Source organism: Atractosteus spatula, unplaced genomic scaffold, assembly GCF_055471065.1.
Source record: "Atractosteus spatula isolate fAtrSpa1 unplaced genomic scaffold, fAtrSpa1.hap1 Scaffold_69, whole genome shotgun sequence".
NCBI lineage: Eukaryota > Metazoa > Chordata > Actinopteri > Semionotiformes > Lepisosteidae > Atractosteus > Atractosteus spatula.
This window is the reverse complement of record NW_028296900.1, coordinates 137,136-152,429: the sequence shown is the minus strand read 5'-3', so window position 1 is coordinate 152,429 and position 15,294 is coordinate 137,136. Positions and strand designations below refer to the sequence as shown.

At 47.0% G+C, this 15,294-nt stretch overlaps 1 protein-coding gene across 1 annotated transcript; it reads right to left on the bottom strand.

The window, feature by feature from the left end:
- Positions 1-506: 506 nt before the first annotated feature.
- Positions 507-14,823, bottom strand: LOC148805602 (uncharacterized). Its single transcript, XM_088909729.1, has 2 exons — positions 14,228-14,823; positions 507-5,670 (listed from the first exon to the last, which is right to left on the bottom strand). The coding sequence occupies exons 1-2, from the start codon at positions 14,520-14,522 to the stop codon at positions 3,560-3,562; spliced, it is 2,406 nt and encodes an 801-aa protein (XP_088765855.1). The 5' UTR covers positions 14,523-14,823; the 3' UTR covers positions 507-3,559.
- Between the last annotated feature and the right edge of the window lie 471 nt (positions 14,824-15,294).

Here is a 15,294-nt window from a genome sequence, read left to right as displayed (position 1 = left end):
AATTTCAAATTGGCTTCTTTACGAAAGCAGCTGTAGGTGTGTGGAACATGCTGCCCAGTGATAGTGTTGAAGCCGATACCCTGACTTCATTCAAGACAGCTAGATGAGGTCCTCCAGTCAGGAAGGGAGGCACTCCTTTACACAAAGGGATGTGGGAGCATGGAACAAGCTAAATATCCAAGTTGTTTCACAAATGGAAACCACAGGGAAGTACATTTAAAAATGAGCATGGGAGACAGTAGCTCACACAAAGGGTGGTGGGATAGTTTTCTTTCAGGAAACAAATGGATGACATCCTGGGATCAATTCAGTACTAGCTACCAAATAAAAAAAAGGTCAGAATGCTGTTGTAGTGTGCTCTCATGAGGCACCAGTTCTGTAGGGGTTTGGGCATTTACTGGGACAATAATTAATTGTGGCAGTAAATCGCAAAATGATTCTTTTAATGGCCTTAGAATCCAACCATGCGGTATAACTCAAACAACGCACACACACAGGTACTAATACACTAAAATACATTTATTAATACATAGAAGGTGCATGTAAATCTAACAGATCTTATCGTGAGGGTAAGCAGAAAACAAAAGGTATATATTCATTCAGTTACAAAGAGTTACACATATCAAGAGGACATACATTCAGTATATCATTCATTTAGACCGTTTCTTGAATGAACTTGGTTACAACTTCTACATTAGATACTCAAAACAAGTACATAACTCTTAGGAATTAAATTGATATCAACTGGTTGGGATAACAATTGAATTCTCGAGCAGTAATGCAGTGAAGTTGAATACTCATCCAATCTCTGGGGATTCAGATCTCCCCCGGACAAAGAAACAGTTGCAGGCTTGTTGCTGTCCAATCCGTGCTCTCTGGCTAGGTGCCAAGCGGTGCTCGGTGCGGCTGGAGAGATTCCTGCTGCGCTGCTCTCTGAAGACCGGCTAGTTAGTGTTGGCTTTAACTAGCAAAGTTTGTGCACAGGAGAAAACTGACTGTGGGTCCCAGCTGGTCAGGAAGAAGAACGGTTCGTTCCTGATGAAACGCTAGTTCTGAATACTGATTCAGCTGTCCACAGTTCCGACCTGTTCACGAGGCCTGCTGCTGGTGCTAACCTCGGGTGGATCCTCTGGTTACGCGCTGGCAACCTCCGCTCTAGACTCTTAGAACAAGGAAAGTTCTGGCACTCGGACACACTGGCCGTTACATGGTGGTCCTGGCTGAGTCTCAGGATGGTCAGGAGGCGTGCTGCGAGAATGTCCTGCACTTCCCAACTGTTCTGGCCTGCGGGCCGTCCTGTCCTGGAATCATTCACACCCCTGGAATTGTTCTTTTTGGAATTCTTCTTCAGGCCCTCTGTGTTGCCTGTTTTTACCTGGAGGAACTTCAGGTCGTTCATTGGCTGAAAGTTTAATGGGCATCAGAGACCCACGTGGGTTACTCGGCCCTACCAGTTCCTGATTGGTTGATCAAGGTGAGATGTGAGTAACTCACCCCTGACACTTAGGAATGCAGTCCAGATGTCCATCTGGCACTCCCTAGACAGATAGGCGCCAATGGATGACCATTGATCATGATAGCCAGGCTTAGCTAAGTGCATCCCCATTTGGGAGCTGTCCCTTATCAAAGAAACCTTAAATCAGCCTGCATGAATAGCTTATCTGTGGCTGCACCACAGAGATGAAGAGAGAGATGGGGCCTCACTGGCAAGAGAGCGCAAAACTTAATTCCTGTATTTTAATAAGCCTTGCCGCTACAGGTGTAACAGTAATAGTATCATGAAATCTTTATTCCTCCCTGCAGTCTCACTCTCTAACAATGTAAAATAAATGCATTATGACATTATCCATAAACAAATATTTCTGGTAGTAGCTGATACATTAATGCTGCACACTGGTATCTTTCCGGGAGTGAATAGGATGTGCATATAAACTGTGCATCATGTGATACCTGTCAGTTACACCTTCAACAGGCTGACAGGGTTAGCTTGAGAATACCAGCAGAGTTAGAAGATGAGTGTTAGTTGTTGTGAAGCAGGGTTATGGAGTGGTGTAGCTTCTTCTACACTCTGTTGTGTTAAATCCTGCTTGACCTTAAAATGCCTTTTGTCTTGTGTTTTTGTGTGTGTGAATTACCTGAGTCAGGGTAGTGTCAGCAGGGTCTTGTCACAGTAGATGAGTGTATATACAGTGCCTTCAGAAAGTATTCACCCAGTGGAATTTTGTTGCATTTTGTTCCCATTACACCTCCACATTTTAACATTTTTTCCTCGTTTTAAGAACACTAAATTCAACACATTTATGAATCAAAAATATTTTTTATTCAAGAACATTTGTTTTTCAAAATGAAAGATTTACATTTCTCATTTACAAAAGTATTGTATTACAAGAGATTGTTTGTGTCTGCAGTTTCTCCCATTTCAGCCAAAAAGCTCTGCAACTCTGTCAGTGTTGGAGCTGGCCACTTTTGGTCACTTTTCTGACAATCACCATTCTTGTCCGGTTGCTCAATTTGGTAGGAGGGCCTGATCTTAGTAGTGTCTGGGTTTTGCCATGTTTTTTCTATTTAGTTACAATGGGATTTAACGGTGCTCCTAGGAAGGTTCAAAACTTTGCCAATCTTTTTATAACCTTCTCCAGTTTTTTTTCCTCCTAACAACTTCATCTCAAAGTTCCAAAGGTAGCTCCTTGGTCTTCATGACAGCAGGACTGATCTGATCTGCTGTTTCAGTGAGACCTCACAGTCAGTGATATCTATTGTGCAATCAAGCAATTGAACACCGGTGAATTTGAAATGAACACAGGTGTACCTTGTTAATGTATTTAGTGTGATCTCTCAAGATAATTGACCCAAATTAGGTTGTTGAAACAAAGGGAGTGAATACTTATCAATTAAGTAATTTTCCATTTTTATTTTTAATAGATGTCTTCAGAATTATAAATACTTAATTTCATTTGAACATTATAAAGAATTGCTTCTACAGGAGTGGAGAAAAACATTTAAATATGATTTAATTTGACTTTGCAACACAGCAGAATGAGAAATAAACAATGGGGTGTGAGTACTTTCTGAAGGCACTGTATATATAGCTTGTCCTGTCTGCAGTTGCATTGAAAAAAAAATTGAAGTATTACTAACGGTGCCAAAATAGATTTTCTTATTAAAAGAGATTCATACAGTATCTTATTCTTTATTATTTACCCTTTATTGCATAAATATTTCTTGTATTTGATATATATGCTCTCTTATCCACATAAATTAAACTCTGTGACAAGAACTATTTCTGTTTTAGTCAACTGTAAATAAGAGTATAGTCAAAATTTAACTGACCAGACGAACTCAAAATTGGGTGACTACAAAGTGACTATGACTAATAGACATTTTGGGAACAAGTAAAGGTTTGTTCCATGCTGAAAAGAGAAGAAAATAAATGTCTCGGCTGTGGAGCCTTCTTCGGATGTCACATGCTGACGCACCTACCCACTTGAACTAAAGACATTTTAGTTGACTTGACTTAGACTATGATTAAATAAAAAACCTGGTGACTAAATTGGTTTTTTTAAGTCACCTGACTGGAACTCTTCCCACACTGACTGTAGCTGAATGGTCTGTCTCCTGTGTGAATGCGCTGGTGCTTTTTTAAGTCATGCGATTGAATAAAACTCTTCCCACACTGACTGCAGATAAACGGTCTCTCTCCTGTGTGAATGCGCTGGTGGGCTTTTAAGCTACGTGACTGACTAAAACTCTTCCCACACTGACTGCAGCTGAATGGTCTCTCTCCTGTGTGAATGCGCTGGTGCTTTTTTAAGTCATGCGATTGAATAAAACTCTTCCCACACTGACTGCAGCTGAACAGTCTCTCTTCTGTGTGAATGCGCTGGTGGGCTATTAAGCTACTTGACTGACTAAAACTCTTCCCACACTGACCACAGCTGAATGGTCTCTCTCCTGTGTGAATGCGCTGGTGGGTTATTAAGCTACTTGACCGACTAAAACTCTTTCCACACTGACTGCAGCTGAACGGTCTCTCTCCTGTGTGAATGCGCTGGTGTGATTGTAAGTGGCTTTTCTGACTAAAACTCTTCCCACACTGACTGCAACTGAATGCTCTCTCTCCTGTGTGAATGCGCCGGTGGGCTATTAAGCTACTTGACTGACTAAAACTCTTCCCACACTGACTGCAGCTGAATGGTCTCTCTCCTGTGTGAATGCGCTGGTGGGTTATTAAATTACTTGACTGACTAAAAGTCTTCCCACACTGACTACAGGTGAACAGTCTCTCTCCTGTGTGAATGCGCTGGTGGGTTATTAAGTTACATGACCAACTAAAACTCTTCCCACACTGACTGCAGCAGAATGGTCTCTCTCCTGTGTGAATGTGCTGGTGGGATTTTAAGGCATGTGACTGACTAAAACTCTTCCCACACTGACTGCAGCTGAATGGTGCCTCTCCTGTGTGAATGCGCTGGTGGGTTATTAAATTACTTGACTGTCTAAAAGTCTTCCCACACTGACTGCAGCTGAACGGTCTCTCTCCTGTGTGAATGTGCTGATGTTGTTTTAAGAGCTGCAAGTGACTAAAACTCTTCCCACAATGACTACATCTGAAAGGTCTCTCTCCCGTGTGAATACGCTGGTGTCTTTTAAAGTCACTTGACTGAATAAAACTCTTCCCACACTGACTGCAGCTGAATGGTCTCTCTCCCGTTTGAAGGTGCTGGTCGGGTTTTGATTTGCTAGACTGACAGAAACGCTGCTCCTCTCTGTGCCATAATGGCAGTTTGTCCACTCCATCTGAGCAAGGCCTTGAGTGATTCTTCCTCATTCTCTGATTGTACTGGGGTCTCTTATTCTGCCAATGCTCCATGGAATGGTCTTGCTCCGTGTGCTGAGATTTGTTTTCTCCACCATGTCCTTCAGTGTGCTGCTCAGCAGTGTGAATCATCCGGGGCTCCTTCTCCAGCTCTCTGAGACTAAAACTGTCTAGTTCATTCAGTTGTTCTCCTCTTTGCCCAAGAACAGACCTACTCTCCAGTTCATTAAAACTTTTAACAATTTTCTCAGTAACCAGATTAGTAAACCTGTGTGTAAAGCCATCAGATACTAAGGGATCATATGATTGTTTGAGTCTCTGCAATGACAGTCTCTCCACTTGAACAGAACAAGGCCTAATTATCAAGCCCTGTAGGAGCTGCTGTTGCTCCTCCCTGTACTGACTCCTCTCTGTGTGCTGTGACTCAGTACTGTTCTCTTCACCAGGTACATCAGTCTGCTGCTCTGCAGCGTCAATCAACTTGGACTTCATGTCCTGTTCTGTAAGATTTAAAACATCCAGTTCTTCACTGTGCTCTCGTACAGAGACACAGCCCAGTTCATTACAACCTTGTGTAATATTGTTCGAGTCCAGATTATTAATCTTATCTATAAAATCATCACATACTAAGAGCCCAGGTGTCTCACTCTCAGGCTCTGTCTTCATCATGGTCACAGAGTCCAGATCCTCGACACTCTGTCTGCTCTCTGTGTGCTGCTCACTGAGTGTCTCTTTCCCTTCTGCGACAGTGAGCTCTCTCTCCTGCACCAAACTGGAGCCCCACTCCTCCTCACTGTGCTGCTGTTCAAGAGGAGCCATGTCCCCAGCATCAGAGAGAGCACTGGTCTCTGTGCCTGTAAATACAGGAAAAGAAAACAATAACTTTATAATAATAATAAACTTTATTTTATATAGCACCTTTAAAGGTGGCTTCTCAAAGCACTTTACAGAAGGCCAACAACAAAAAAGACACAATATAAGCATGATGAGAATATAGTTAGACGAGTCAGTAGATGGTGGTACTAAGTCCAGTAGGAGCAGAGGGGTAAAGAACAGATAAATAAAGGCTCTTCTGAAGAAGAAGGTTTTGAGTCTGGATTTGAAGAAGCTTAGAGAAAGTGACTCTGATATCCTTGGGGAGAAAGTTCTAGAGCTTGGGGCAAAACAGGAGAAGGCCATGTCACCCATAGAGTGTAGAAGGACTGGGGGACAAATAGTTGAACACAATTAGAAGAGTGAAGGTTGTGAGGTGGGGAGTAGGGCGATAACTCAGACAGGTACTGAGGTGCCAAGCCATAGAGAGCCTTATAGGTAAGCAGGAGGATTGTTAAGCATCACAAAACTTGACAGGAAGCCAGTGCAAGGACTCCAGGATAGGAGTAATGTGAATACTTGCACTAGACAAACTGGAAATTACAGCATATTAACACTGCACTGACAGAGATGGGTAAATACAGACACACTGACTGGACACTGCAGCATATTAGCACTGCACTGAAAGGGGTTAATATAGACATGCTGACTGGACACTACAGTACATTAACACTGCACTAAGAGAGGGGTTCATACAGACACACTGACTGGACACTACAGTACTTTAACACTGCACTGAGACGGAGGCATTTATACAGCCATGGACTGCTCAGAGAAGGGGGGTAAATACAGACAGACTGACAGACAGGACACTACAGTACATTAGCACTGCACTGAGAGAGAGCGGTTAATACAGACACACTGACTGGACACTACAGAACATTAACACTGCACTGAGTGACAGGTTAATACAGACATGCTGACTGGACACTACAGTACATTAACACTGCATTGAGAAAGAGAGGGATTAATACAGACACACTGACTGCATATTATAGTACTTTAAAACTGCACGGAGAGAGGTAGGTTAATACATAGACACTGACTGGACACTACAGTACATTAACACTACACTGAGACAGAGAGGGGTTAATACAAACACACTGACTGGACACTCCAGTATATTAACACTGCACTGAGAGAGAGAGGGGTTGATTCACACACACTGACTGCACACTACAATATATTAACACTGCACTGAGAGAGAGGGGTTAATACAGACACACTGACTGGACACTACAGTACATTAACACTGCACTGAGAGAGAGGGGTTAATACAGACACACTGACTGGACACTACAGTACATTAACACTGCACTGAGAGAGAGGGGGGTTAATACATACATACTGACTGGACACTACAGCACATTAACACTACACTGAGAGACAGTGTTCAATCAATCTTTATTGACAGAAAAAATAAAGAAAGTATGAATCTTGATTCTTAGGACCCCACCTTAAAAATTATTAAAATAAAATCATAATTGGAATATTAATTTTTTATTCACAATCCTGCACGTTTCCAAAACACCAATGCTTTTCAAATGTTCCACAGTCATTATGAGATAATATAAAACATATATTTTAACGACATCCTGCTCTTCACCAACCCTTCAAACATCCTCACCAAGTCTACAGACCCGGAACCAGAGATCTTATTTTTCAGAGTCTTGTAGATGGTGAGTTTGGCCTGGCCCAGTAGAAAGTTGGCGAGGAGGGTCTGAGTTTTTTGTTTTTTCGTATGACCCACCCCGAACATGAAAATAATGTAATTGAAGGCCAGGCCAAGGTTGATGAAGAGCCAAATCAACACGGCAAACATGGGCGACAGGTGGGGGCAGGCACTGTAGTAGTGGAACACCGTCTCCCTCTGAGCGCAGAAGGGACAGGCCCCTTTTGTTGAGGGGAAATCTGTAGAGGCTACCCCAGGCAGGCCGGACACCATCTGGCACCCCCAGACGAGCCCTCCAGGGAGTGTCAGGGAGTGCAGACAGCTGGGCTTGGTGTCTAGATGTTACAACTAGTCTATATAGACACTTCCCCCCAACACCAGCCAGAGACCTCTCCTCTGAAGCAAGGGACTCAAGGAGAGATCCTGTCGGCCCGGGACTGAGTGCAGGAGACACTAGCAGACCAGGGAAAGGAGGCTGTGTGGTTGGAAGGTGGCGTTCCTCAAACAGATCCTGGACTAGCAGCATCTCCTCAAGAGGCAGAGCAGAGCAGAGCAAAGCTGAGTAAGAAACCCGTCCACACACCGCCGCGAGTGTAGTCCCAGAGCGTCACATGCCCACTCCATGCTGCGCCAGCAGTCCTGATCCACGTCAAGCAGGTGGTGGAGTTGTGTGACATTGGCGCGGACCAGTCTGCTGGTAAAGTCCAAGGAGCGGCCCAGTTCTGTGTCCATTCACGGATTGTGTACTAGTGGCTCTCAGAGTGTCCAGTATAGACTGGGCCGCTCCTCCTCTCTCCGCACGTGCAGATGCCGCCAGGCTTTCAGGAGACTACGCTGGAAAGGCTGCAGTGGAGACAGGTCAACCCTGCTGGTGTCCATCAGGAAGAGAACAGAGTCGATCCCGAAGTGTCCTGCTAGACGCAACAGGGTGAAGGTCAGCTCCTTCCAGGACAGCGAGGCCGGGCCATACAGCAGCTTCTGTACTGCCTGCATACGAAAGGCGTCCACCCGGCTCCGGATGTCAACGAGTCCTTGTCCTCCGTCCTCTCTGGGCAAATAGAGGACACCCCTCCACAGCCAGTGCAGTCCATCCCAGAAGAAGTCGAGAAGCGTGGCCTGCAGCTCCTCGATCAGTCCAGCTGCTGGCTCCAGGCACAGCAGGCAATGCCACAACATTGAAGCCACCAGGGTGTTGACAATCAGAACCCGGCCTTTGTAGGAGATCTGGGAGAGCAGCCAGCGCCAGCGGTCCAGCCGACCTTTCACTTTTTCGAGGAGCCCCTCCCAGTTCTTCCTCACACTGGCCTTGTCCCCCAGGTACAACCCCAGGTATTTGAGTCCTCCTCTGGTCCAGCTGAACCTCTCTGGCAAGACTGGGGGACCCGTCTCGCTCCACTCTCCCAGGAGTAGGGCGCTACTCTTGGCCCAGTTTACTTTGGCTGATGATAGCCACTGGAAATCATTCAAAGTTGTCTGTAGCGCCCTGACATCCTGTTCTCCTCCGACCACGACCATGATGTCATCAGCGTATGCCAACATCTTGACAGTAGAATTGGGGCAGCCCGGGATGGACAGCCCCTTGATGACCCGGCGCAGCTGATGTAGCAGAGGTTCAATGGCAAGGGAGTAGAGCATTCCTGAGAGTGCACAGCCCTGCCTGACTCCCCTCTGCACTGGAAACGGAGCACTCAGCCCTCTGTTGACCTTTAGCACACTGAAGATGTCACTGTACAGCACCTGAATCATGGCAACAAAGACAGAGCTGAATCCGAAAAACCTCATGGTTCTCCACAAATACTGATGTTCAACCCTATCAAAGGCCTTTTCCTGGTCTAACGAAATGAGACCAGTATCTAAACCCAATAGTCTGGAGGTGGCCACAACATCTCAAATCAGAAATATATTATCAAAGATTGTCCTTCTGGGTACACAGTACGATTGTTCGGACTGCACCACTGATCCCAGCACCACCCTCAGCCTGTTGGCCAGAGCTTTGGACAGGATTTTATAATCCACACACAGCAGGGCAACAGGTCTCCAGTTCTTAATGTCACACAGGTCCCCTTTCTTAGGCAGCAGGGTGACAACAGCTCTCCTGCAGCTCAGTGGCAGGTCCCCGTGCTCCAGACTTTCCGAGAACACATCCAGCAGGTCAGGTCCCAGCACGGCCCAGAAGGCACAGTAGAATTTGGCCGGCAAGCCATCAAGGCCAGGGGTCATACCATTACTCAAGACACTGAGTGCAGTGGAGAGCTCCTCCAGGGATAGAGGCCTCTCCGGCCATGCCCCCTCCTCTTCGGGGACCTGTGGAAGGTCTTCAAGGAACCTGCGTGTGCAGACCAAGTCCTCACTTGCCTCGCTGGAGAAGAGTGTCTTGTAGAACTGCATGGTCCTCTCCTGGATCTGCCCAGCCTCGTGCAGCTCCTGCCCTGTCTCCGAGCGCAGGCAGAGGTTCTGCCTGCTCTGGCCCGGTTTCTTCTCTAGGCCAAAGAAGTAGCGAGTCGGGGCGTCTACCTGTGATGCACTCTGAACCCTAGATTTTATTAGAGCTCCCTGTACTTTTGTGTCCAGAAGGCCAATGAGTGATTCTTTTTGAGTGTGGAGGTTATCAATTAGCCTCCTGTCTGCACAACACTCCAGAGCCTGGTGGAGCTCCAGAATGTCTCTCTCCAGAGCCTTCATGGACTCACGGATACCTCTCGTGACAATTCCAGTGTACTGCTGGTGGAACTGGCGAATCTGCACCTTCCCAGTATCCCACTACTGCCTCAGGGAGACAAAGTGGGCTTTCTGACTCCTCCACTGCTACCAGAAGAACACGAGGCAGTCACAGAAGTGAGCATCGTCAAGCAGTTGGGTATTAAAGTGCCAGTAGGCACTGCGGGACCTCACTGATGGGACGACGACTGTGCAGATGGTGAGACAGTTGTCCGACAGGCCCACTGGACAGATGGGAGTACTGCTTGACGATGCTGTAATGATGTTTACGGCAGTAGATGCGGTCAAGCCTGGCCAGAGAGAGGGTGTTCCCTCAGACCTGGGCCCAGGTGTACTGCCTCGTGTCCCCATGACATCTCCTCCAGATGTCAGTGAGGTCAGATTTGACAAGGATCCTGCGCAGCTCCCTGGCCGACAGGCCATGTGGCTCTCCGTGATTCCTGCATAATTCCTGTCCAGTGTGCTGCTCTCTGTGCAGTTAAAATCATCCCCCAGGAAGACCAGCTCTTCAGGCTGGCAGGTCACCAGCGCATTTTCAAGCTCCCTGAAGAAGGTGACCCTCTCTCCGCCGTCTGTGGATGCGTAAATGTTAATAAAAACAAAGGTTTTCTTCCTGTAAACTACTCGCATGAGTCAAAGGCGACCTTTCACAACCTCATGGACGGCGATAGAGAGGGGCTTGAACCCCACAGAGAACAGCACCGTGATCCCCGCGCTCACAGGGGACCCATGATTGTACACAATGTCCCCCTGCCACTCCCGCTGCCAGGCAATGATGTTGGAGCTGTCGGTGTGGGTCTCCTGCAGGAACGTCACCTGCAGGCTGTTTTCTTTGATGACCTCCAACACCGCAGCTCGCTTCAAAGCCCTCCGGCACCCATTGGTGTTCAAACTCCCTATTCTAATGCCGCCCATGTTTGCGGAAAAGAAAAAAAGAAACAACATAAAACACAAACAGACACATAGCACGCAGACGGATAGTGATGTGATGTAAGAGACGGGACTCATTCGTGCTGAGGTGCATTCCGCGGTCCTGCCCTGATCTTACCCAATAAGCTCTTCAGGCACCATCTCTCTTGATCGCTGAAGTCATTCGCACCTGAGCCTTTTCAGATGGTGGGTCGCGGAGAGGACAAAGAGCTCAGTGTCGGGAAAAAAGTCCTCGACCACAGTTCCCCTCTTACCTTTAGTCTTCTCTAAGAACTCCCTGATGCTCTGGAAACTGTAGCCTACTCTGCAGCTCTGCCGGGCCGAGGAGCCCGAGGCGAGAGAGGAGTCTGGGAAGCCGCCCTCGTCATCGTTGCTCCCGGACTCCGAGGAGCTCCGGGCGGCGGCGGCGAGGACACTCCAGCGCGTCCTTACTCTCCCAGTGTCGGAGTCACTCGCGGCCCCTGGGCCGGCGACAGAGCCGCCCTCCACCGAGCTCTCTGTGCTGTGCTTTTTCTGCACCGCACTCTGCATAGATTTTTTCGTGCGCTTTCTCCACGGTGTCTTAAAACCATTGTCTATTTTTCTGGATGTTAATTAATTTCCTCCCCACACTGTGTCTACAGTTTTCGCTGCCACTTGTGACGAGTTTTCCTCCGTCGGTGTCACTGCCTGCTCTCTCTCCCTGACTCTCCTGAGCAGCGGGGCTCTGCAGCTCCCCTGCTCCGCCAGCGCTCGTATCTTGCTCCCCGGTGTGGGGAGCTCCCATCTGAGGGCTGAGGTGGTCCACTCTTTGCTATCTGTTCTCCTGCATGGGACACCACCAGCTCGGGCTCACCTGCCCCCTCCAGCGATCTCCTCTCCTGCACCCCGGCCGTGGGCTCTGCCTCCCTGCTGCCTCCCTGCACTGCTCCACTCCCCGCTGCCTGACACTGTCTCCTGGCCTCCTGGCAATTCTTCACCACATGCCCCTCGCTCCCGCACCTGAAGCACTTCGTCAATTCCAAAGTCACGAATACAACATAATCACAGGTGTCAATCCGAAATTTAAGATCCACATTGATCTCTTCCATGGGGTTTTTTTAAGATCACGTAGACTTGTCTTCGGAAAGAGATGACATGCTTCAGTTGAAGTCCCCTGCAGCCCAGAGGGACCCTCCTGATCGGAGAGACCACCTGTCCGTAACAGGACAGCTCCCTCTACAGCAGCTCGTTTCTCATGAACGGAGGCACATTGGAGAGGGTGATCTTCCGAGCTGGGGCTGTGAACGGCAGCACCGGGGTGAAGGTGCCGTCCAGGACAACCCACTTTACCACCAGGGCATTTGCCAGATCAATAGATTGCAGGAAAATAACTATCCCTCCACTCATGCGGGAAGCGGACTTGATGTTCCTGCAGCCCACAACCTTCCCAACCGCAAGAACGCACCTCTCCAGCGGTTCATACAGACACACTGACTGGACGCTACAGTACATTAACACTGCACTGAGAGAGGTTCATACAGGCACACTGACTGGAAACTCCAGTACATTAACACTACACTGCAATCAGAGAAAGGGGTTAATACAGACACACTGACTGACTGGACACTACAGTGCATTAACACTGCACTGAGAGAGAGGGGGGTTAATACAGACACACTGACTGGACACTACAGTACATTAACACTGCACTGAGAGAGAGGGGTGAATACAGACACACTGACTGGACACTACAGTACTTTAACACTGCACTGAAAAAGGGGTTAATACAGACATGCTGACTGGACACTACAGTACATCAACACTGCACTGAGGGGGGGGGGGTTAATACAGACACACTGACTGGACACTACAGTACATCAACACTGCACTGAGAGGGGGGGGGTTAATACAGACACAGTGACTGGACACTACAGTACATTAACAATGCACTGAGAGGGGAGGGGGGGTTAATACAGACACACTGACTGGACACTACAGTACATTAACACTACACTGAGACAGAGAGGGTTTAATATAGACACACTGACTGGACACTACAGTACATTAACACTGCACTGAGAGAGAGAGGGGTTGATTCACACACACTGACTGGACACTACAGTACATTAACACTACACTGAGACAGAGAGGGTTTAATATAGACACACTGACTGGATACTACAGTACATTAACACTGTACTGAGAGAGAGAGGGGTTGATTCACACACACTGACTGGACACTACAGTACATGAACACTGCACTGAGAGAGAGAGGGCTTGATACAGACACACTGACTAGACACTACAGTACATTAACACTGCACAGAGAGAGAGGGGGGTTAATACAGACACACTGACTGGACACTCCAGTACATTAACACTGCACTGAGAGAGAGAGGGGTTAATACAGACACACTGACTGGACACTACAGTACATTAACACTACACTGAGACAGAGAGGGTTTAATAAAGACACACTGACTGGACACTACAGTACATTAACACTGCACTGAGAGAGAGAGGGGGGTTAATACAGACACACTGACTGGACACTACAGTACATGAACACTGCACTGAGGGGGGGGGGGGGTTAATACAGACACACTGTCTGGACACTACAGTACATGAACACTGCACTGAGAGAGAGGGGGCTTGATACAGACACACTGACTAGACACTACAGTACATTACCACTGCACTGAGGGGGGGGGGGGGGGGTTAATACAGACACACTGACTGGACACTACAGTACATTAACACTGCAGAGAGAGAGGGGGGTTAATACAGACACACTGACTGGACACTCCAGTACATTAACACTGCACTGAGAGAGAGAGGGGTGAATACAGACACACTGACTGGACACTACAGTACATTAACACTACACTGAGACAGAGAGGGTTTAATAAAGACATACTGACTAGACACTACAGTACATTAACACTTTATACAAACAAGGACAAACTGGAAATTACAGCATATTAACACTGCACTGACAGAGAGGGGTAAATACAGCCATACTGACTGGACACTCCAGTACATTAACACTGCACTGAGAGAGGGGTTAATACAGACATACTTACTTCACAGTACGGTACATAAACAATGCACTAAGAGAGAGAGGGATTAATACAGATATAGTGGATTAATATTCCAGAGGAGTTAATACAGACACAGACCTCACCAGTGAGGAAGTTATAGACACTGGTTTTAAACACACACACATACTCTGACTTCATACACGTCACCACACTGACCTGACAACAGTTTCATGTCCATTTCTTCTTTTATTTCTGCAGTGACTTCACAGGGAAGCGTCTGGGTACCCTGATCTCCTCTTGCTCCCGAATCCTCCTCCCACAGCTGCAATCTCCACTTCAAGCTCTCGTTTTCCTTCTTCAGCTGCGCCATTTCACTCCCGACAATGTCCTGCACACACTGTGTGATTTTAAACACGGCCCGTCTCACCAGGACCTGGGAGACGCTGCGGAGTTTGTTTTCAAACTCGTTCTGAGTCAGACATCCTGTTTCCAAAAACTTCTGACACTTCATACACGATCGATTTGAGCAAAACGTGCATGAACGAGTCAAGCTGGATTTCCAGATTTAACAAGTACTCCGCCATCCTTCTTCAGAGTCGATCAGAAACAAAGGCTGACTTGCGATGTTTAAACAGAACAGCTTCTTTATTTTTATTCTTCACAGATTCTGTTGTCAGGGCTGTGCTCTGTTCAAGCATAAACACAGCTGACAAGATGCTACGTTTTCAGAAACTGAAGTTATTAAAAAAAACAACTTTCTTCTTTATAGAAAGAAAATCATTCAAGCACCCACAGCTATGTTGTGTAGCGCCGTGTGATGACGTCATTCGTTAGCGCGGCCGCGACTTCAAAACAATCGAGAAGCGGAGCTGAGAAAGAGGAGTTTCTGCAGCCTGATATAAACTTAACTGCACCTCCTAGCGCCACCTAGTCAAGAGGAGTGAATCACCTGCGACTTGCGCCGTTCGTAAGTGTGAATTTTGTGAAACGGAACATATTTACTGTTTTGCCCTTCCACAACGAAAACGTCTCCCTTTGCAGGTTTTTGGTTAAAGAAAAAAAATGCTGTCATATTCTTCCCAGCTGGCAGTATTTATTCTGCAACATAAGCAAGATTTGTATTTCATATTTCGCAAATTGTATGAATTTCTCGAAAAACACGTTGTTCCAAGAAAGGAAATAAATACTTCTAGTAACAAAATCAAGCCATATGTGATTGTCCTTAATGATACATTCTGTATGACAAGACAGGAAGAAAGGCACCTCAGGATTTCAGACACAGG